Raw genomic sequence first — 24,081 nt, 5'->3', positions numbered from 1 at the left:
ATGAAGGAGAAGATGCAAAAGAAGATTGTGAAGATGAAGAAGTAGAGTATGAATGTTAAGGTTATGCAAGATACGATAGAAATTGGGGGAGAACGGCGTCATTTCCGAACATAGGGTGTTAGCAGTGACGGACCCAGAAAATTTATGTTGGGGGGCAAAAATAATACACATTACTATCAAAAGATATATTAATTTAAATTTAAAATTATAAAAATGCATATTCATTATTCGAATACAAAAAAAAAATTACATTAGCCGCTAACTTTTTTCGCTTCAATTCTAAGAACTTCTTTTTATTAGAAGAAAAGACTAATAGAGTGACTTCAGATTCTAGTGGTAGCTTTCTTTTGAAATATTTTTTCATTATTATTTCTAAAAAATAAAAAATATATATTTTAAATTAGTAAATTGATCAATTTACTTTAAAAATTTATATGCAACATAATTACATATAATAGAATAGAATGAAAGATAAACAAATAAATAATAAGAATCACTAAATTGAGAATAAAATAAAATATATAAATTTATGAAGAGAATAAAAAATAAATTAATACCTAAATTATAATTATTTGAATTAAAATTTGTATTTGAAAATATCAAAAAGAGAAACAATAAAATTGAAAGATAGATAGAGTCATAGAGAGCTATATAAAACAAAATAAAGAATTTAAAATTTACCTTTTGATGAAGCGAAGATGACCACTAGATAAAAAATAGAAAAAGAAGATTGAAAATATGAAACTAAGAAAAGGGTTTAAGAGAATAAATGAGTGACGACTGGAATTTGAAAATAGAAGAAGACTAAATTTAATTAGGTTAACTAATAGTCAAAATAATAGAAAGATAAAATGAGTTTAGGGCTTTAATAATTGGGCTTAGTTTATTTATAGTGAGTCATTTAAAATTTAAAATGGGGTATATATATAATTTTTTTGTTTAAAATTATCAAATCAGAGTGGATCTGTGCCTGGATGTTAGGGACCATTTTGTTCCCGTTAGAGTTTCGAAATTTTTTAGAGATCAAAATGGGTAAATACTCTAATATTTAAATACTCTTTTTAAAAAATTTATTCAAATATAAAATATTTTTTGTTAATTCAAAAAAAAGAAACAAATAAATATTTGTTTCAAAATTAATTCAAACCGACCCTAAAACTAAAAATAAATATGCAATTTTTATGGGAATTGAAATGGCAAAAAGCAAAGATGATGTTGATGTGGCGCCTTAAACCACACACTGAATTGGAAGTATACCGTTATTCTTGGATTCTTGGAATAGAATCTTGGCAATTTCAACATTGCCTGAAATGGCAGCCATACAGAACGCAGTGTTTCCATCAGCATCGGTAACTTCTATGTCTTGCACATTATTCTTATACTCTTCTACCAACTGGTTTACTAAATTGATGTGAGTACATTTCCAATTAGGGTTTCTTTCGTCTTTTAACGAACCCATGGTTAAATTGTGAGGAATTTTGTTCTTATCCATAGTAATTAATAACTATCAAGTCAAAGCTTCCACTTGTAGCTTAGCAGCAGTTGTTCTCTTATTAGATTCAACTAGTGTATGTTCCCGTACTTTATACGGGATAATGCATAAAATTATTTTAAAAATTTTATTAAAAAATTAAATAATATATATAGTAATTATTATTATAAATATTTTATAAATTTATAATTAAAATTTAATTCTCAAAATTTTTAATATTAAAATATTAAAAATAATTAGTATTTGTCTTAATCAATTTGAATTTGTTAAGTGATCATCTCACTCGTCCGCTTAAAGAACTATTATGAGTTAGAATCTCGCCTTGTGTATATAGCAATTCATTGGCTAGCGATAAACCCTTAATAAATTGAGTATCAATACGTGGTTAGACTTGGTAGGAGTTTTCGAATACACGGGTACCTGACCCGTCCATACCTGGATGAAAAGGGTAATAACTTGACCCGAGTCGGGGCAGATTTTGTTCAAGACAGGCTGACAGGGTATGGTCAAGTTTAGGGTGTACCCGCCCCAAATATATACATATAAACACTTTTTAGGAATTAAGATTTGCCTCACATCACACATGATTCATAGCTTCGGTCTATACTCTATAGCCATGCTAGATAAACTCAGTCACCCTCACCTAAAATCTTCTTCTTCTCGACTTCTTCACAAAAAAATCGCATAGCTCCTGTCATGTTGCTGAGTCCATCGCCGCTTACCTATTCATAACTCCTATCTTCCTTCACAGCTAGAGACGGACCCATGTTTAATATAGAAGGGGCATTTGCCCCCACAATTTTTTTTAAAAAAGTAATACTTATATACATATATACCACTTATTATATTATATTTGTCTCAAAATAAAATATAAATAGTTCTTTTGTATTTTATGCTAAAAAATATTTTGTTAAACTTAACGATTAATAATTATTATATTGTTAAATTTGATTTAGTATGAAAAATAAATAAATACACTAAAAAATTAGTAATAATTAATTATATTATATTAGTTAATTAATTAATAATTAAATTAAAACTTAGTTTTCTAATTAAATACAATTTAAATTATTAGTGGTTTTTTAAAAATTGTTTAAGATAAAAAATATATTATCTATATATTAATATACTGTAATTATTTTGGTTAAAAAATTTATTTATACTATAAAAATTATAATAAGTAGAATTGACAATTAAGCAAAATAATTGTTTAAAAATATATATATAAAAAATAATATTTAATCATGTTAAAAATAAAAAAAGTCTTTATAAATATTTTTTTGTTATTTTAAATATTATACTATGTGTATAAAATTATATTTTATTATTTTAAATATTATAATATTAATTGTGTGTATGTTTCTAGTTCTTATCAATATGTATTAGATAGTTTTAATTTCAAATTTTGAATATATCTAAACCAATTTAGATTGATCAAGTGATCAACTAAGTCGTCCGCTTAAGTAAGTATTGAAAGTTCAAATTCTGTCTCGTATGTATAGCAACTCGTTGCCGACCAATTGTAGATTCTTAAATGGAATTCAAATTCATGACAGATTAGTCCTTAACTTGTTGAATATCGTGGGAAGCAAAAAAAATATCTATACCTAAACTTTATTATATTTTTATCCACATTACTAAATTTTTCTGGGTCCATCATTGTTCACACCTTATGTCATCATCGCTGCTCATTCCGTTACCGTCGTTGTTGAGCCCGTTGCCACCATTCTCCTGCCGAGTTTCTTTTCTCTAGGTAAATTTCCCTCTTTTTCTCTCTCTCTCTCTCTCTTTCTCTCTCTCATTGTGAGTCTGTTAAGTTCTTCTCTTCTTCTTCCACAGACTCATCACTTAGTCGCCTTTACTTTGAGCCTGGACGTTGCCGTTGCAGTTTCATCTGAGTCTGTCACCGAATAAAATAGAATTTTTATTCAAGTTAAAAATAGACATGCATGAGATCATTTTTGCATGTAATTTTTAAATTTTCTCATCCAAATTTGATCTATGTGGTTGAGTATTTTAGTATGGGATCATCGTAGTTTTGTTGTGACACTAATGTGATTAAAGTTTCGGTAATTTCATAACTAATATATGAGATAGACTAGATTATTAAAGTAATAAGAGAAATAACATTCAGATTTATGCGTAAAATTTATAAGAGGTTAGAAAAATATATATTTATAACCCAAATAAAAAATTGTTAGAAAATTATTATTTCTTAATATATTTATGAATAATACATATATTAATTATAATCGTAAATTAAGTAATTTCACATTAAATGACTTATATGATAGTGATGTCATTTGTTGTCATAAATGTTAAATTAAATAAGTCATTATTACTTTTAATTTGGATAAATGAGATTAAAATCATAGATACTATTTTATTTTAGTTTTAGGGTTTAATGAGTGTCACACTCAAATATAAATAATGACTTTAGAATTTTGGTCTCCAACTCATCAAACTCGCCTTCGTAATTCTTTTCCCACAGTAAAATTGTGATTCATCCCTATCAAAAATACAGAAGGTTTTTGTTGACGAAGATCAAAGAACCACAAGAGCCAAGCTCTCTGATCTCAATCATACTCTCGAATGAAGAAACGCTTCTGCGCTCTTAGTTATATTTTTTAATGATTTAACATGGATGATCTTGAGGTTGAGAAATCCTAAAAGTTTTAGTTAAAATAAAAATTTTATTCAATCAAATGATAATAAATAATTTTATTAAATTAAATTATATTAATGTGATTATTAGATGATAAAGAATGCTAGAAAAATAAATAAATAATATTTTAAGAGTATAGAAATAGTAAATTGTCATTTTAAGTTACTTTTTTAATCAACGATAATAAGTATCTTAAATTAATTAAATTTTTACAAAAATTATACACCTAAAACTATTTCATTTAATAAGAGATTGATTATTGAGAATTGAATATAATATTTTTAAATTCGTATTTTCAATAAAAAGATGTACTTAGTTCTATCCATCCTAAATAATTCTATATTCATTATTACTTATCCATCTAAATAATTCTAATATTGATAGAATATTATTTTTAGATGCAAAAAATTTAAAATATATTTATTCTATTTCAAAAATTAATATTCATATTTAACTTAGAATTCCAACAAATATGACAAAAAATATTATATTTTTTAGTTATTAAAAAAATAAAGTAAAATATCTATAAATATATTTTTGTGCTTTAGCTTTAGATTTTTCAAAAAATTTTGGCAAGTTAATGGAATCAAATCATATTTCTATAACATATATAAGAATGTATATTACACATAAATAAAAAAAATTAGGTATAGTAAGAACAAATACATAAATTAAAATAAAATTTAGAAAAATAAGAACTAATAAAATATTAAAGAAAAGAAATATAAATAGAAGAGAAACAAAATTATTAGATGGAAGAGAAATAATTTAATAAATTTTATGTGTATATAAAAGAAGAATAAAAAGAAGATATACAGTACTTTATTTAATTTAGCAAGATTTATGGGAATAAACACATAGCATAAGAGAATAAAAAATGATAATAAAAAGAAGCTAAATATCTAAATTAATATAAAAAAATAAAAAATAATAAAATAATAATAATAATCTATCATAATCTTAATCTTTTAATATAATTAATGAATAATAATATAATTAATCTACCATAATCTTAATATAATCTTTTAATATAATTAATTTTAATTACATAATTAAATAAATTGAATATAAATATATCTAATCTAATCATATAAAAAATAGTAAATTTTTTACAATTAGACATATATATATATATATTGGGAATAAAACATCAGTTTAAAATGAGAATATTATTATTAATGACATATAAATATTAAAATTATATTAATACATTAATAGAAATACATTATTATAATAAAAAATTACAAGAATTAAAATAACTGAAATTTATTAACTTTAATTAGTTAAATTAGCATAAAATAAGAAAGAGATGATTAATTAGATTAAATAAATTAAGAAAATATTACTCAACAAAGTAAATATCACAATAATTATATTACTAATTAAAAAATAATATATTTAATCAATTCAAATTTTTATTAAAAATAGAGAACTAAAGACTATCAATGAATAAAAATAAATAGGATATAATACATTAAAGAATAATTTTAGTAGTATAAATAATAAAATTAAATTATTATATACAATTTTTACTTTTTACCTTATTATGATTGAAGTTAACATTAATGGTAAAAAACTAATTTTAAATAATCCATATTTATATTTTATAACATAATTAAAGCACAATTCATAATTTTTTATTTTATGATTAATCAATATTTTTTAAATTTTTTGGTTAAGTCTTCTGTGTTTTATGATTGATAAATATTTTTTACAAAATACAAATTTATGATGAGTTATTACAATTATAATTAATTAAAAAAATCAAGAAAAATTATAAAAAATCAAATAAAAGATAAAAAATAGAGTAAACATTTATTTTGAAGCTAAAAATTTGTTAATTGTGCTAGAAATTCTAAAAATTTGTATCTTATTATATAATCAATTTTGTTACTCACTTTAACTTTATTATTCATTTATTGTATCTAAAAAAGTATATAATGTAACACTTTATTTTTAAAAAGATGAAACTCTTCAAATATACGGTATAATACATAATTTAAGAACAATAAAATAAAAATATTTAGAATTTTATAATAGTGTTTAAAATTTTCAATGACAATAATACAAAGTGTTTAAATCGACCAAATGAATTCATTAATTATTCTTTGCACATCTTATTTAAATTTGAATCTTAAAATTTACTTTTATCTTTTTTTTTCTAATATAAATTAATTTTGACAAAAAATAGAGAAAAAAATTTATTAGACCAAAAAAATATCCGATCAAAAAATTATTATAAGGAGATTTATAATTAGAGAAGAAAAGAATAAAAGTATTAATAATAATTAAGAAAAAGAAACGAAGCTTGTATTAAAGAATGTTAGAAAAGAAATAATAAAGTTCATATTAATAATAATGTTGAGGAATGATGTTGCTGCTTTAAGCTTCTAACCTTCGTCTTTGGCCATCTTTTTTTCTGTTCTTTGCCTTTTTTTTAATTATCAAGTCATAAAAAAATAAAGAACAATTAAAGAAAACAAAAGCAGCAAGATCGAAAACAGTAAGATCAATAGTAACTATACAACTCAAAATACATAGGAGAAAAATAAACTATTATATGATAGAATTAACTTGAGTATATTTCATCATTAAATAAACAAAGTTAATGCACAACAAAATTACATGTAAAGAGAAAAAAAAGAAAAAAGAATTAAAATATCCAAAGTGATAAAAAGATTATTTTATAGAAGACTATAAAATAATGAACTTCTAACTAAATTAAATTGTACTTATTATTATTAGAAAGGGTAAGAGAAAGCAGTAGAGAAAAGGTTTGTGTGTATTCAAGTGGTGTAAAATGATACAATATAGAAGGGTATTTATAGGTGCTAAGATAATTGAAATAATAAAGACGTAATATCCTATAATAAATATTTAGATATGTTAAATAATGCTAATTGATCTAATTGATCCTAATTATACTCTAACAAATATATTCAATTAATTGATATACATAATATTAAATTGTGTGATACTTAAATATCTCAATTAGTTGATATAATTAATCCACCGTAATTAATTGTATTTAATGAGTTAAAAGAAATAAATCAAGAAACATTCTAAGAAACATGCCATGTCAACTTTATCATTAAGTGCAAGAATTCAATTTTTATATAATAGAGTAAATAGAATAGATAGATATCTCATTATTCGTTATTTTAGCTTATCTATTATATATTTTTTTATTTACCACTCAATATATTAAAATACAATTTATATATCTATATAAGAATTACATAGATATTTAATTAAAAGAGCATTTAATTTTTAAAAATATAATAACAATTTTAATTTCTTTGATTTTTCTTTTTACATTTTTTGTGTGTTTTTTTAAATAAAAGACAAGCCTATAGCAAAAATAGGAAGAGATTGTAATATTTATTGAAAAGGGAAAAAACAAATATAATTAAAATTCATACATTTAAAATGTGTTTGAACTTTAAAAAATGAGATGAGACATGAGAACCCACGGACACTTGACTTCAATGAATCTGTTTACACCATTCAACTCAGTATTCTTTAACTTTCTGTTTTCTTATTTTCTATTTCATATGAATTTATTAGTGCCAAACATGCATCACATAGAGTATTTTTTAACTTCATCCTAATCCATATATTATATTTTCTAAACAAAATATAAAAGAAAAAAAGACAGTAAATAAATTAAAGTTATTATTATTTAAAGAGACAGTAAATATATTAGTATTTTTGTATTTCAAATTAATTATGATCTAAATGAAAGATAACATTAATTTAAAAAAGTTAAATTAAAATTAACTCAAACATTGATATTTAAATTATAAAAAAAATTGATTTTCATATTTTATAAAATATCATACTGGCGGTAATTGTAAATATGACGATACTTAAAATTAAATAAAGTAATATAGATAAAATAAATAAAAAAATAAAAAATAACTAAATTTTATATAAAATTTACCTATAAAATTCTGTACCTAAAAATGAATTTAATTTTAGTATATTAATAATATAAAATATTTTATATAATCATTCAATTCAATTAAATTTATCTATTTAGGTCACTATTAAAAAATAAATTTAAGATACCAACATATAATTACTTTAAATTAAGCAACAATTATCAATACTATATAAGGGACACACTATTCCACTAAAAATAATTGTCATAAGGAATAATTTTTCAATTTCTATACTAATATTAGAAAGTTTATATAATACTATATAATAATATTATCATTATCAATACTATATGATATCAAAACAAAAAAAATTACCGTGCTAATATAATATTATCAATATTATATAAATCCTCTTTTGTATTTATTTTTCTGTGCGTATATAATATTTAATTAACACATTAAAACATATATAATATAAAGTGATTTACAAATTATTTTATTGAATATTATAAATTAGAGTAATTTATAAATTATTATAAATTCGTATATAATGTATAATTAAATTTAATAAATTCAATTAGAATAAACAACAAATTATTTATTTTATTTCAGACTTTATAAATGAATAAATTAATTAACTAATATAATAAATTACAATTAATGTAGTAAAATTAATTAAGTAATATATATTATAATAAATTATATTAATATTTAAATATCTAATCAAATCAATTAACTGATATAATTAAGTCATAGTAATAAATTGTATTGAATGAGTTAAAATAATTAAATCGAAAAACACTCTCCGGAGCATGCTACGTCAGCTCCATCATTAAGTGCAGACATCCGATTTTTATATAATAGAATAGATAGTGTGAATTCACCAGATTTTGTGATTCAGTTGCTTTATCCAGACATACCAATGCAACCCCTTACCAGTTTGGATTCCAAAGCTATTTTTTTTTTCTTTTTCTTTTTATCTTTTTATTAGTTTTTAATACATAAGAACTCATTTATATTTCAATAATAATAAGAGCGCTTCTACTATGCATATTTTACACCTGCTTAATGTCACGGCCTTAGACACACTCCAACGCTACCGTGCCGACACTTGAACTTACTCAACCTCTTAAACTAAGACCAAGTCAACCTAACGCTCAATACTTAGCAAGAAAGCTAAGAACACAAGAGAACACAAGAGAAAGGAAGCTTTGGTGGAAATAACTCTTTATTGCTCAAATGTTTGTTACAAATGATTCACACACACTCACACTAACTCTCATATCCTATTTATAGCCATCCACCTCCTCAATGGATGGTTAGGATTAAATCTAATTAACGGCCTAGATTAATCATCTAGAACCTTCTTTACAAATATCCATCATACCACAACTTTCTAAATACTTCTAGATTCTTTCATACTACTCTTTATACTCCTATATACATCCACACTCTTCTAGAATACTCTATAGTCTTCTAGAGTATTCTAGAACCTTCTAGAGTATTCTGGGACTTTCTAGGACATTCTAGAACATTCTGGAACCATCTAGAGCATTCTCAAATACTCTAGAAAACTCTACAAACACTGTTAAATTTAACCTTCTAAAATTTACCGTGACATTCTCCCCCATCTAATGCGCAGACGTCCTCGTCGTGTTCTGTTCATGATAGCGTTGTAGGTGTTCTTGGAATTGCCACAGATCTTTACGAGCTTTCCATCTTGCTTTGGTTATCGGGAGTCCTTTCTACTTGATCAAGTATTAGATACTTGGTGGTACTCATCTTCGTTGTACGACGCGATTAGCTAAGATCTATTCGATTTCTTTATCAAATGATCTAATCACCACAGGCGGAGCACGACTCAAGTCACCTATACTCGGTTCATCTTGGTCTTCATGATATGGTTTAAGCATACTCATATGGAAGACCGGGTGGATCTTCATAGAGGGAGGGAGTTGTACTTTGTAAGCAACCTCCCCAACACGTCCAATGATCTCAAATGGCCCTTCGTATTTGCGGATTAAGCCCTTATGAACCTTGCGAAAGGCTTTGAATTGTTGTGGAAGAAGTTTAATCATTACCTTGTCTCCCACTTAATAGCTTGCATGCCTCCTCTTCTTATCTGTCCATTTTTTCATCCTCTTTGCAGCTTTGTCAAGGTAAGAACGAGTGACATCTGCTTGTTCTTCCCAAGACTTAATCATATGATAAGCTCCAGGGTTTTTCCCTGAGTAAGAGGAAGGAAGAGAGTGAGGTGTAAGAGGCTGTTGTCCAGTCACAATCTCGAATGGACTCTTCCCTGTAGACTCACTCTTTTGTAGATTGTATGAGAATTGAGCAATGTCTAGGAGTTTTGTCCAATCCTTCTGATTAGCGCTTACAAAATGCCTCAAGTAACACTCGAGTAAGGCGTTCACTCTCTCAGTCTGTCCATCGGTTTGAAGATGGAAGCTTGTTGAAAAATGGAGCTCCGACCCAAGGAGTTTGAACAGCTCTGTCCATAGTCGTCCTGTGAAGCATGGGTCTCGATCACTAATGATGCTCTTAGGCAATCCCCAGTACTTCACCACATTCTTGAAGAATAGTCATGCTGCTTCCTCTGCAGTGCAATCAGTAGGGGCATGTATAAAGGTAGCATACTTCGAAAATCGATCCACTACCACGAGAATATATCCAAACCCCTCGGTCTTCGGTAAGGCAGAGATGAAATCGAGAGAGACACTTTCCCACGGTCGCTCTGATGGAGGCAGAGGTTCCAACAACCCATTTGGTATCTTATTTTCAATCTTATCTTGTTGGCACACAAGACAAGTCTTCACATAGCTCTCCACTTCATCTCTCATTTGAGGCCAATAATAAGAAGATTCAATGAGTGCCAAGGTCCTTCGCTGACCTTGATGACCAGCCCACTTGGTGTCGTGGCATTCTCTCACTAATTTTCTTCTTAGATTTTTCCATTTAGGGACGTATAGTCTTCTCCCTTTAGTGTAGAGAAGGTCGTTTTCTAACCAAAATCTTTTAGTCTTACCTTCTCTAGCCAACTCTACTAAATTCTTGGCTAATGGATCGTGATGCAACCCTTCCTTGATGGTATGCACAATATCTCCTTTAACCATAGAAATGGCCGCCAACTCAGCCTTGCGACTCAGCGCATCTATTACCACATTAGTCTTGCCTGACTTGTATTCAAATTCGAAATCAAACTCAGCTAAGAAATCTTGCCACCTAGCTTGTTTGGGGGCTTAACTTCTTCTGAGTTTGGAAGTAGCTTGTAGCTACATTATCTATCTTGACGATGAAGTGTGAACCAAGTAAGTAGTGACGCCAAGTTCTCAGACAATGCACTACCGCGGTCATCTCCTTCTCTTGGAAGGTGTATCGCCTCTATGTATTATTCAACTTGCGACTCTCAAAGGCAATCGGATGTCCTTCTTGCATCAGAACTTCTCTAATAGCATAGTTAGAAGCATCAGTATGGACTTCAAATACCTTTGAGTAGTCGAGTAGTGCTAGTACTGGTCTTTCTATGATAGCAGCCTTCAACTCATCAAAGGCCTTTTGACACTCCTTTGACCATTCCCAAAAGTGATTCTTCTTGAGAAGATCAGTTAATGGTGCAGCCTTGGCGGAGTATCCCTTGATAAACCTCCGATAGTAATTAGTCAACCCAAGGAATGACCTCAATTTAGATACCTTATTTGGCGACTCCCACTCTTTGATAGCCTTCACCTTTCCTTGATCCATACAGAGAGTTCCATATTTAATGATGTGTCCCAAGAAGTGGACTTCGTCCCTTGCAAAGGAACACTTTTCCTTCTTCACATATAGGTTATTCTCTCGCAAGATCTTGAACACGGTTCGGAAGTGTTCTACATGTTCCTCCAAAGTATTGCTATAGACAACAATGTCATCCAAGTAGACCACTACAAACCGATCAAGATAAGGTCGAAAGATCTCGTTCATCAAGGTACAAAAGGTCGCAAGAGCATTGGTCAAACTAAAAGGCATCACCAACCACTCATATGATTCATACCTCGTGACACACGTGGTCTTAGGCTCATCACCATCGGCAATTTTCACTTGGTGATATTCTGACCTCAAATCTAGCTTTGAGAACCACTTGGCTCTACCAAGTTGATCAAACAAATCGGCTATCAAAGGAATGGGATATTTGTTCTTGATGGTTACCTTGTTCAGTGTTCGATAGTCGATGCATAGTCTCAATGAACCATCATGCTTCTTTTGGAACAAGATCGGTGCGCCATAAGGTGCCTTCGATAGACGGATGAACCCAGCATCTAGCAAATCCTTGAGTTGCTTCTTCAACTCCTCGAGTTCTGGCGGTGCCATCCTATAAGGTGTTGAGGCGGGCGGCTTTGCTCCTGACTCCAATTCAATCTTGTGGTCCACCTTCATCCTAGGTGGTAGTTGTTTTGGCAACTCGGGAGGCATCACATCCTTATTTTCTTCAAGGACTCCTTTTGTAATAGAGCCAAATATGTAATCTTTCCCTTCTTGAATCATTTCTTGAGTTGCATAGCAGACAGTATCGGTGGTCCGCTAACTTTAGATACTGTAGGGACCATGCATAGAGACCCTTTCTCCATGACGCATACTACGTCGTAGTATGACATATGTATTATATTTGCCTTTCTTTGCAAATCCAGCCCGATGACTATTTTAAAATTGTCCATGGGTGCTACTGAGAAATTCACAAGGCCCTTCCAAGAACCAAGAGTCATCTCAACCCCTTTTGCTACTCCCTTAAGGGGTTCACCCTTGGTATTCACGGGTTTGAACCAGCCATTTTTTCCGGTGATCTTCAACCCAAGCCTCTTTGCTTCATCAGGCGTGATGAAGTTGTGTGTAGCACCAATGTCGATCATAGCCATGACAAGTTTTTCATTGATAAAGGCTTTGACATACATCAAGTCTTTCTTTTCTGCAGTGCTTGCCTCTTTGCCCTTCACAACAATTATGTGTTGGATAGATCCAACACACTCAGTTACTTGAGTTTGAGCTTCTCGTTCCTCGGCGATAGATGCCAAAGTCCCTAGCTTGGGACAATCCTTTATTTGGTGTGGTCCCTTGCACACAAAGCATCCTCCTTTGGGCATGAAAGCCTTCTTCTTTTCTTCGTACTCTTTCTTTGAAGAGTATTTTTCTTCTTTCTTGGTTGAGAAACTCTTCCCATTGTCTCCCTCACCTTTAGCAGAACTAGGCTTGGAGGAAGACTTGGGTTTAGAGTCTCCCCTATGATACTCAGTGAGTGATTCGGCCACCACGATGGTCTCATCGACATCCTTAACATTCCTTCTTTGTAGTTCTTGCTTTGCCCAAAGTTGGAGTCCACCAATGAAGAAGAACAATGCATCCTCTGATGCTAAGTTGGGAATTTGAAGCGTGAGAGTAGTGAACTCCTTTACGTAGTCGCTAATTGTACTCTTGTGCTTCAACTCCCTCAACTTCTTCCTTACTTCATAAACCACATTCTCAGGGAAGAATTGTCTTTTCAACTCCCTTTTGAAATCTTCCTATGTGGCTATGTTGCAAGTACCCTTTTCTATATCTACGCACTTTCTCCTCCACCTTCTCCTCCACCACAAAGTAGCATTATCAGAAAGGTAGAGAGCTGCAGTGCGTACCTTTATTGCTTCTTCGACCACCCCTTGGCCTCTGAAGTACCTCTCCATTTGATATAGGAAGTTCTCCACCTCGCAAGCGTCCCTTACGTCCTTGAACTCTTTTGACTTGGGGAGCTCAATCTTTATTGTCTTCCTTATAATAGTTGGTCGAGATTTTGCCTCTTCGAACCAAACTCGAACTTCCTCAAATAACTTTAAAGAATTCTCAAACTTCTCTTCGATTTGGAGCATGTTTTCCTTGAAAGCATCTAGTTCTCCTAACACGTGAGGTTCGAGGATCTCCTTATCATGTTCTATCCTTTGGAAACTCTCATCCATAGAGGATAGAACATTCTCCAACACAAAAACTCTCTCTTCTAAGAAGTTAGAGTCCTTACCTCTAGGCTCACTTGAAGAACGGACCTTCTTGCCTCCCCATTGAGAAGGAATAACATTTCTTCCCCTTTGAGACTCAACATGCTCCATGGTGATACTAGAAGCCATACCCACAAGCGACTTGTGCTCCCTCTTGAACCTTGCTCTGATACCAAATTGTCACGGCTTTGGACACACTCCAACGCTACCATGCTGGCACTCGGACTTACTCAACCTCTTAAACTAAGACCAAGTCAACCTAACCCTCAATACTTAGCAAGAAAGCTAAGAACACAAGAGAATACAAGAGAAAAGGAAGCTTTGGTGGAAATAACTCTTTATTACTCAAGTGTTTATTACAAATAATTCACACACACTCATACTAACTCTCACCTCTTATTTATAGCCATCCACCTCCTCAATGGATGGTTAGGATTAAATCTAATCAACGGCTTAGATCAATCATCTAAAACCTTCTTTACAAATATCCATCATACCACAACTTTCTAAATACTTATAGATTCTTCCATACTACTCTTTATACTCCTATATACATCCACACTCTTCTAAAATACTCTATGGTCTTCTAGAGTATTCTAGAACCTTCTAGAGTATTCCGGTACCTTCTAGGACATTCTAGAACGTTTCGAAACCATCTAGAGCATTCTCAAATACTCTAGAAAACTTTACAAACACTGTTAAATTTAACCTTCTAAAATTTACCGTGACACTACTAAGCTGTCTTGAACTATGAATTCTGGCTTTTTTATGAGTTTTTGCAATTGTGCAACTGAGGTAACCACTAAGCATAGTAGGCATGGTGTAGCTTACCCTTCTGTACCTCTTTCCTTTGAGGGTTGTTTCATCATTTCTGGTATGTGGAGCAATGGGGTTGGTTTTGAGGTTCATGCTTTGGTGGTCCATGTTATTGAGGAGACATTGAAGATTTGGAGTGGCTGTGTCTGACATTCATTGAAGCTATAATTTTGGAGCAGAATAGGAATGTCATGAATCATGATGCTGATATATGTCTGAACTACAAGGAAAAGAAGTAAAGCAAGTGATGATAATACAAATCTTACAAATCAGCATGAGAAAAGGCATGTATGTATGTGCCATTCCAGATTTGGATGAACTCAGCTTTTATAAATTACAGTCTAACCTTACAACACAACCAACTAATCTAACAACAAAGAGAAGAAAACTATACACAAAATTTTACCCTCATAACAACTAACACTTTATCTTGTATAGCAGATAATGGCATTGAAGTACAACAAGAGATGATGCCATATCTCTGACTCTTCCTTCTACTCAACTTGTGATTGTTGACCAACTTGGTGGAAGACGCTCAGAAGTGGTAGGCATGCTTCTAATACTAATATCGAGCGGCTGCAGTCGGTACTGTATGTCAAGCTCCCGGAAAATCTTGATCATCTCGTCGAGCAACAACGACCTCCTTATGAATCTCTCTCCCATGTCTTGGAAGTTCATCCTGTGTGTTGGCCAAACCGCAATGCGAACCATGTTTAAGAGTTCACAATCCTTGAAGACTATAAATGGTGATGGATACCAGTGCTCCTTCTTGTTATCAATGTAACTGCATCATAGAATTCCCAAGTTTTAGTCAATCAAATATACAGTTACAATAATAGTAAGAAAACATACACAACTCAAGGAAATAATTTATGAGAAGATACCTCTGTATTCTGTGTTTCATTTGAGTAAACTTTTCCATTGGTGTAGACACATGAATAAGGAATTCAACAGAATCTCCCATGTCAGGACTGCGGTAGAAGTTGTTTATGGCCTTTGTAGCAAGGACACTGTTAGGGATCATTACCTTTAGATTATCATATCTCAGAAATATGGTGTTCAATATGTTCATTTCTTCCACGACCATCTGAAATTAGCAAGCAAAAAATGGAAAGATACAATTAGGCATGAAAGAAGAAAGCGGAAAACTCAATAGAAGGATGATCTTTACCTGGACCCCTTCAATTTCGCATCTGTCTCCAACGTCAAACGGGTGCATTACAAATAAGAAAATAATGGCTTCAAATATGGTCTTGCAGGTATTTCCAAATATGAATGCAACCAAGACAAGCTGTGAGCTCACGAAGAGGAGAAATTTGGAGGTGGCAATTCCCATTATCAAGAGAAAGATAACTAGGATAATAATTGCAACTAAGAAATTAAGCATTCGATGAAGCTTGTTCACCGCCGTTTTCGTATCATTCAATGTCAAGGCGAGTGCTCTCCTCTCTCTAAAGGCATTGACCTGGATAATTAAAAGGCAATATATTGGTGTGAATACTGTAGAAGTAAACCAATTAATACTTGGATGTATACATCAAAAGAAACCAAACACCAATAAAAGATTGACTATGATCTCTGTCGAAATTTATTCATGACACAAAACCTTCTGAAATGTAAAAACATTGAAAACAAACAGAGGAAACATCAGCAATATATATGTTATAGGTTAAATCAACATCCAATCACTAGTGAGCCTATGGATATCTGAAATTTTACCAAGTTCTGTTGATATAGTATTTAAAGTTGAAATGTCTAGGTAAATAATGTCATGTAATCATATTATTGAGAATGTGAAGAATGCAACCAGCAACCGCTATCCAAATTCTGCCTCTAGCTGGTAAACAATACCAGAGAGAGACGAGTTGTAAGGTGAATATCTTCACCCAAATTGTTTAAATTAAGCTTTCAAATGTTATTTAACTCTTACCACCCAGTTCTTCAAGGATGCTTTGCTTATTCTTCCGGTCTCGGATGCACCTTCAAAGAGACTCAAGGTTTTCACAACTTCATCTTCTTGCATAAATCGCTGTAAGTCCTTCTTGTATATGAACCTACAAGAAAAGAAAGTGATAAGATAACATGCAGAAAGGATTTATAAACAGTGACCGAATCTTCATTTAACAGAAGATATGTCAACTACCGCATATAGCAAACCCAAGTTGTATGTTAAACACCAGATAAATCATATAGAAATATACAATCAGCACAGATATGATCCTACTTTTGCACATTCTATTACCAGTTTAATGAATCTAAAATATAGAAACTGTATGGTAAATAACTATAGCGAATAAAGATTCTGAATGAGAACAAGATTAACATTATTGAAACTACATATCAAAAGTTAGAGATTATGAATGCACAAAAAGAGGCAACCCAGTACGAAGTAAAAGATTATTGGTCAACCTGCTACCACAAGCAACATTCTGAAAAATTTTCTTGGCTGCTCCTTTTGCCTGATTTTCACTTCTAATCTCTGTGGCATTCTCATCATCATTGGTCGAGTTAAGTATCTGTTCATCCAATGTAGTTAGAGCTCCATGCCGAACCATATTGATCAGCCTTTTCATATTCCAAGCCGAGACATTGTTCGGATTCAGCTTATGCAGGTGATCAATAGTTATCCCACTATTCCCATCTTCTGACTTCTTAGAGAGAGGTCTTGAGAACCGTCCACTTACCATCCTGGGGCTTTTCTGGAGCATCCCACTCCTCAACTTCCCACTCTTGTTGGTCGCGAAGGCAGTAGCCCTCAGGTCAGGAGGTATGGTAACTCCGGCTTTCTGTAGCTTCTCGACATCTTCAAGAATCCTTTGCTCCTCATCCTCATATCGCTGAAGCTCGACCAAAGGCGGCCCGGAGAGTGTCTCAATAACAAACTGATTAAACAGTGACTCTTGAATCCTATCAAAATATGTGCTAACATGGAAACTAGAGGCCAGAACCTTAACCATAAGGGTTTTCACCAACCAAACCAGAGTACCAACCAACAAGCACACCAAAAACTTGGTAATATACTCAAGAAAATTACTATGAACCTCTCTCTGAACTTTCTGATCAAACAAGAAGTGCCAAGCTATCAAAACAAGCCCTAACCAAACACAATTCTGAACAGCATGCTTCACACCATACACAAAATACAGAACTCTCTTCCTCAAAAGGAAGTTTCTCTCAATGCAGAACACAGCTATTCTGATAAGCCAACCAGATACCAACCTTCCACATATCAACACAAGAATCATAACCTCCCATTTCCACAGCTTCAGCTGCCAAAGATTCTTCTCCCTCAAGAAAGGAACACTCAGAGTTGTAATCAATGCAGCAATGATCAAAATCAACCCCACCCATTGAAGTAAAACCCATATACTAAACTGAGATTTTTTATACTTATCAGGAAGATCCTCTTCCAAAAATGGATCATCTTCATCATCGTCATCACCACCACTCTTCTTGCCAAGCAACCCTGAGAACAACTGACCCGACTTGGCAATCCGACCCGATTTTCTTTCGGGTTCTTCTGGTGGGTCCAGCAACCTGGACCGGGTTTTAGCCTTCAACAATGTTGATTTTCTGCTCTGCATGGAAAGAGTTCTCTCTATGGAACCGTTAGAGGTGCACCTCACAACCTCGCCATCACCACTTTGGCCGCTCCGAGACGGCAATTCCCTGCTGTGGTGCGGCGGATGCGGCGGCCGATGGAAATCTCCAGTCGACGGCAAGTCCCTGCTGTGTCTTCTTCTGATGGCATCGGAGCTATTAGGCATATCAGCCATCAAATTCGGTGGCGCGGGTTCCTCGAACGAAACCTTGAGCTCCTTGGATACGCGGTTGTTCATGCTCGTCGTCGGCGACTCCTCCACCGGCGAAAGCTTCCCTCCTGCGGCAGCGGCGGTACTTGCACCGGCGTCGTAGTTGCGCTGAAGCTCCTCCATCTCCATGTCCATGTCCAACGAGATCTCACCGGAAGCTATCTGTTTGCGCAGGAAACTTCCGATCAGCTGCGACGGCGGGTCCTCCTCCGGCACCGGCGGCGCACCAGATTGGCGGAAATCAAAGCTCTCCTCTTTGGCGTCGGCATTGTCGCCGGAACTTGCATCTTCGGGCCAGAAATCGTAGCTGGAACCCCTCCAAATCTTGTTTCCTCCGGCAGGATCGCCGCCGTCATTGATCTTGACGACGTAGTCGCCGGCCATGGAAGATAACGGAGGAGGGTCAGAATGGTGGTGTTGGTGACGATGATGGTGATGAGATTCCTGGTCTTGAAGGATTGGAAGGTGCTCGTGGCTAGAATCGGGTCCTCCCGACGCGGCAAACCTTCTTGAACGTTTGTTATAGGAAGCATAGGACTTGAACGATTTTCGGATAGATTGCATCAGGATCGGGGTCCCTTTGCGATAAAGATCGAATTTTTAGTTTAAAAAAAGGCACCAACTATGAGATGGTGGTGGAAAAAAGTTGGTGTTTGCTTACCAACAAAATTAAAAATCAAAATGCCGATGATGATGATGTGTTATTAATTTTTTGGGGTCAGAGATTTCAAACCAAAAAAAATAACTAAAGGTCTTTCTTTCTGGTCACAGCATTGACGCGTGTACAGTGATCACAAGTGTGTAGAGAAAAAGTAGGGTGCGATTATGATGTTTTCGAACTTTGAATAATATTAATGAAAATGAAAATGCTTTGTTTATATAAAATTTGATTGCAGAAAGAAGAGAAGAGAGTAAAGGTGGTGGTAGTGGTGGTGGTGACGGTGGTGCCGGTGGTGTTGCTATTATAATAAAGAAATGCTGTGGTCCTTTCTGGAATGAACTATAAACTATGTGTTCCTATGATGTGGGGTAAGAAAGTGATTAACTTTATGATTATATATTGCATTGCATGAGCATCTTTCCGTCTATTTAGGGTTAGAGAGTGGATCAGTGTAAGATTTTAGTGTGGAAGGTACATTTTTTCTGTTTTTGTTTACTTTCTGTTGCTTTAATAAGTTACGTGTCGAAAACAAAATCTTTGCTACCCATGAAGCATGGCCCATAGCTAGGAACAAATTTCTATTTTTTCTTTTTTTTTTTATTTATTATTTATATTTATTTATTTTAAGTATGGTGCACATGGCTATTCGGCCATGTCCTCCCTTTATTCTCGGCAATCGGGAAATTGTTTAAGATGATAGTAATTAATAAAGGTAACTAGTTAAACTTGGTCAGTTACTCTAAGAAGTAGTATACTAGTATCTAAATGGTTAATATTTTAGAGTAAAATTATAATTTTTTTTAAATTTGTCAAAAAATTTTAAAAAATATTTTTAGGTTTATTTTATTGTAAGAGTAGATTATCATTTCTATTCACGAAAATTAAAAATGTTGACAAATCTATCTATAAAAAAAAAATTACAATTTGTACCTATAAAATATAGGTTTCATACTATAAAATTATTCAAACACTAAAAAATCACATAAAAATACCTAATTACCTTTATTATCATCAGTATCATCTTTTCCCTATCCACTAACCATTCAATCATCCTCATATGCTCATCACCACCACCACCACTAGCTCCATCTTCTATCTCTTACCAATAATAAATTGACAAATAATCCTAGTAGCAATCTTTTCAGCCGCGAACCACCTCTCCTCCTCCGTGACAAATGTCGCGGCTTCTGTTTTCGTTCCTATAGCTTCCAGCGTCAGCGACCACTACCCGTCCTCCTTCCACCGTGGCCACCCCTCCTTCTTTCCTTCCATGTCTCACTCTTACCGACCAGAGGACCTTCGCACCATCCCTTGCTTCGCTGCCGCCAGCATCGCTAGAGCCGCAGTGCCCCGCCTCTCCTCTCTTCACCGTCGACCACCCTCACCTACCATAGCTACATTCTCCTCATCACCGAACCAGTGCCACCGACGAGCCACCGCGCCAACCGTCACCACCGCGGTCCCCTTTGCGAACTAAAACTGCGGCAAGCGCTCTCTCTCTCTCTTTCTGTCTCTTTCGCCATCTATTTTAAACCACAAAACCCTAATTCACTTATCCTTCTCCTCTTTTTCCCCTTCTTCTTTCCTCTTTTTAAGAACCAGAGACCTCCGAACCATCATCACAACCCTACCATCATCGCCCTTCGCACTTCCATCCGCCCGAACCTCCACGAACCACCGTCATCTCCACCATCTGCGACGAACCTGAGCCACCCTCACTGTCCTAGTCGTTCTTTCTCTCGGTCCATACCACCGCCAGCGAGCCACTCACCAGTCTCGCACCTCCTCCATTGAACCCTAACTCAGTCCCTATTCTCACTCTCTCTTTTACTCCAACAAGCTGCCGGCGATGTCACCATCATCATAAGCTTCTCAGTTGCTGAACCTTCAGATCATCTGCCGTAGCTAGCGTCTCTCTCGCCGAAACAGAGCTGACATTGAACAAGCTCACCCTGCCTCTCAGAGTTTGGCTCAGGTGATAATTGCTCAATTCGTTCAATTTTTCACATGGCCTGTTTGAGTTTGGCAATTGATTTGTTGCAGGGGCATTAGGTGGTAGCATTCTGTTATGAGTTCAATAAAAAGTTGAAAACGATGATGATAAATGTAATTTGGGGTTTTTATGTGATTTTTTAGTGTTTGGATAATTTTGTTGTATGGAACCCATATTTTTTGGGTACAAATGATAATTTTTTTTCTATGGGTAGATCTGTCAGTATTTTTAACTTTCGTGGGTAGAAATGATAGTTTACTCTTATTTTAATCTTATTTTAAAAAATTTTTATTTGCAATAAATGTATTTTTAATAATTAAATTAAAAAAAATAATTCAACAATAATACATTATGACAATTAAGGCTCTGAGATAAAATTTTGTATTTGACTTATTTTTGTTAAGAGTTGTTTTTGTAAAGTTATTGTTGAATTAATCTTAAGTATTTTAAAGAATTAACTGTTAAAATATATTTGATGTAAATAAAAAACTTTTAAAATAAAATAAAAAAATAAAATAATTTTAAGAAAATATAAAGATAGATTAACAGACAAATTATACACTAGTTATATATAAAAAGAAAGTATTATATTAATAAGTTAATTTCCATTTTTACACGTATTAGTTAGTTTGCTTGTTGAGGTAGCTAGCTTCAGTTATTGGTAAAATGCATATTTTACATTAAAATTGAAGAATCTCTTTTTAATATTTATTTACAAATTCTTATTGAACTTAGTCAAATTTGTTTGAGTATAAAAACAAAAAAGATTTTTAACTCTTATAGAGTATCCTGAGAAATTTATAATATTTACTTTAAGTGACAAGTGAATTAAGTGGTTCAATCCAATTTTGTTTGTCTCAACCTTTGTTATAGTTAGGTAATAGGGTCCATCTAGTGTACAGATGCACTTTGGTACAGATTTACAGATTTTTGTTTTTATTTGGTTTAAAAGTGTATCACTAAAAGTGTTGCTTAAAGAGAAAGTGTTACCCTTAATCGTTAACTTGGCTCTGATACCAATTTTGCAATCTTTTTTACTATATGATACCATTTTTTTTTTTATAGTTTTTAATCTTGTTTTAGTTTATAATATTCTTTTTTGCATGGATTATTGTATATAAAATCTTTTATCTGTTTGTCTTTTTCTTTAATATAATTTCTTAAATCCTCAAAAACTTCTTTTATTTCTACACTTTCTGTTGTTTCTAAATACCTTCTTAATTTTTCAACTTCATTTTCCATTTTTTCTTTCAACAGCTTTAATTCTTTTAAGTCATAATATGGTTTTTCAGGCATTTATAAATTTTTTAAGTTTAATTCCAACTTGTTTATATTTATTCTTATTTCTATCCTTTTTATTATAAGGTCATCAATTTCGATCTGAAGGTTATTTAATTCCTTTTTATACTCTTTTATTTTACTTTTTAATTTTTCTACCCTTTTTCTTTTTATTTTATTTTCTGGTTTTTCAATCTTTTTATGCTTCATTATTTATTTTAAAATTTCTGCAAACTCTATCATTGATTCATCACTATTTTCTAGAGATTCTATTAATTTTTCTAGCTCTTCAACTTCTCTTTTTAACTTGTCATAGATTATTTTTAGAGCTTCAAATGCTCTTTGATTTATTTCAGAAAACTGTAAATAATTCAAACGATTTTCTCTTTCAAAGAGCTCTTGTTTCTTGTCTTGATAAGTTACATATATTTCTTCTTTATTTATTGTCATAATTTAGTGTTTAGGGTTTCATTTAATTTTTCGACCTTTTTTGTTAATTCTTTGATTTCAGAATTTTCTTCTTTAATCTTCAACTTAGATAGACTTAAAGGGCTATTAATTTTAGATTCTCTAATTTGAAAATTCGATGAAACTAATTTTCCTGACGGTTCTTTTAATAATAGAACTGGGTTTTCAATAGCTTTATATTTTGGTATTTCTGTTTTTACAATTTTCTGAAATAATTCATCGACATAAATTCTTTCTCTGTTTTTAAATATTATACTATGATGGCTATTTGTTAAAGCATAATTTATTGCATATGTAATTGAAAATGGTTCATCATCTTGTTCCATTAGATTCTTTCTGTGAAATTTATAAGCCAGACTTATAGATCTTCCAAGATTTTCAGTTGATAAAGGTATAGCATATCCCAGATGGGCATTAAATTTAACATTTACGTTTGCCAAGTTTCCATGAACAATTCCAATTATTTGATCTATTGGGTCATCAGTAATTCTTTTGTCACAGATTGCTAAGCTTATTGGTGAATTAATTCCTTTCATATATGTAGATTTGATTAAGACTTGTATAGTACTAATATGAATCCATCCAATTTTAGATCTTTTTTGTTGATCCTTAATTTTCTCAATCTGTTTACTTAATTCTTCATCATTTATCAAAGCTATTTCAAGTTCTCCATTGGCGGATTTTATCTTTATAGGGGCTTCAAGTTGAATTTTTCCATAGTATATTATATTTTTTCTATTAAAAACTTCTTTTAAAAGGTTTTGTTTATTAAAATTTTCGTTTGATTTGAGATTTAATTCTGTTTTTAAAACAGCCTGTTTTTCATTATCTAATAAAGCAGTTAATCTATAATAATCAGATTCTTCTGTTAATTCTAAACTTTCTAAATAATTCATAATTGAAAGACTAGAATGAATACATACCTTTCTGGAGAAAAACTTCTTTTATTTAATATATTTTACATAAGGTGTTTTTATCTCCAGAGGGGAGATTGTAAATACTAACTCCAGAGG

At 32.0% G+C, this 24,081-nt stretch overlaps 1 protein-coding gene across 1 annotated transcript; it reads right to left on the bottom strand.

Moving 5' to 3' along the window:
- Positions 1 to 15,165: 15,165 nt before the first annotated feature.
- Positions 15,166 to 19,699, bottom strand: LOC112775380 (mechanosensitive ion channel protein 6). Its single transcript, XM_025818962.3, has 5 exons — positions 17,266 to 19,699; positions 16,787 to 16,910; positions 16,028 to 16,321; positions 15,741 to 15,943; positions 15,166 to 15,640 (listed from the first exon to the last, which is right to left on the bottom strand). The coding sequence occupies exons 1-5, from the start codon at positions 19,230 to 19,232 to the stop codon at positions 15,355 to 15,357; spliced, it is 2,874 nt and encodes a 957-aa protein (XP_025674747.1). The 5' UTR covers positions 19,233 to 19,699; the 3' UTR covers positions 15,166 to 15,354.
- Between the last annotated feature and the right edge of the window lie 4,382 nt (positions 19,700 to 24,081).

Source organism: Arachis hypogaea, chromosome 19 (assembly GCF_003086295.3).
Source record: "Arachis hypogaea cultivar Tifrunner chromosome 19, arahy.Tifrunner.gnm2.J5K5, whole genome shotgun sequence".
In the NCBI taxonomy this organism is placed as follows: domain Eukaryota; kingdom Viridiplantae; phylum Streptophyta; class Magnoliopsida; order Fabales; family Fabaceae; genus Arachis; species Arachis hypogaea.
The sequence above is the reverse complement of the archived record's forward strand: the minus strand, read 5'-3'. Positions and strand labels throughout refer to the sequence as shown.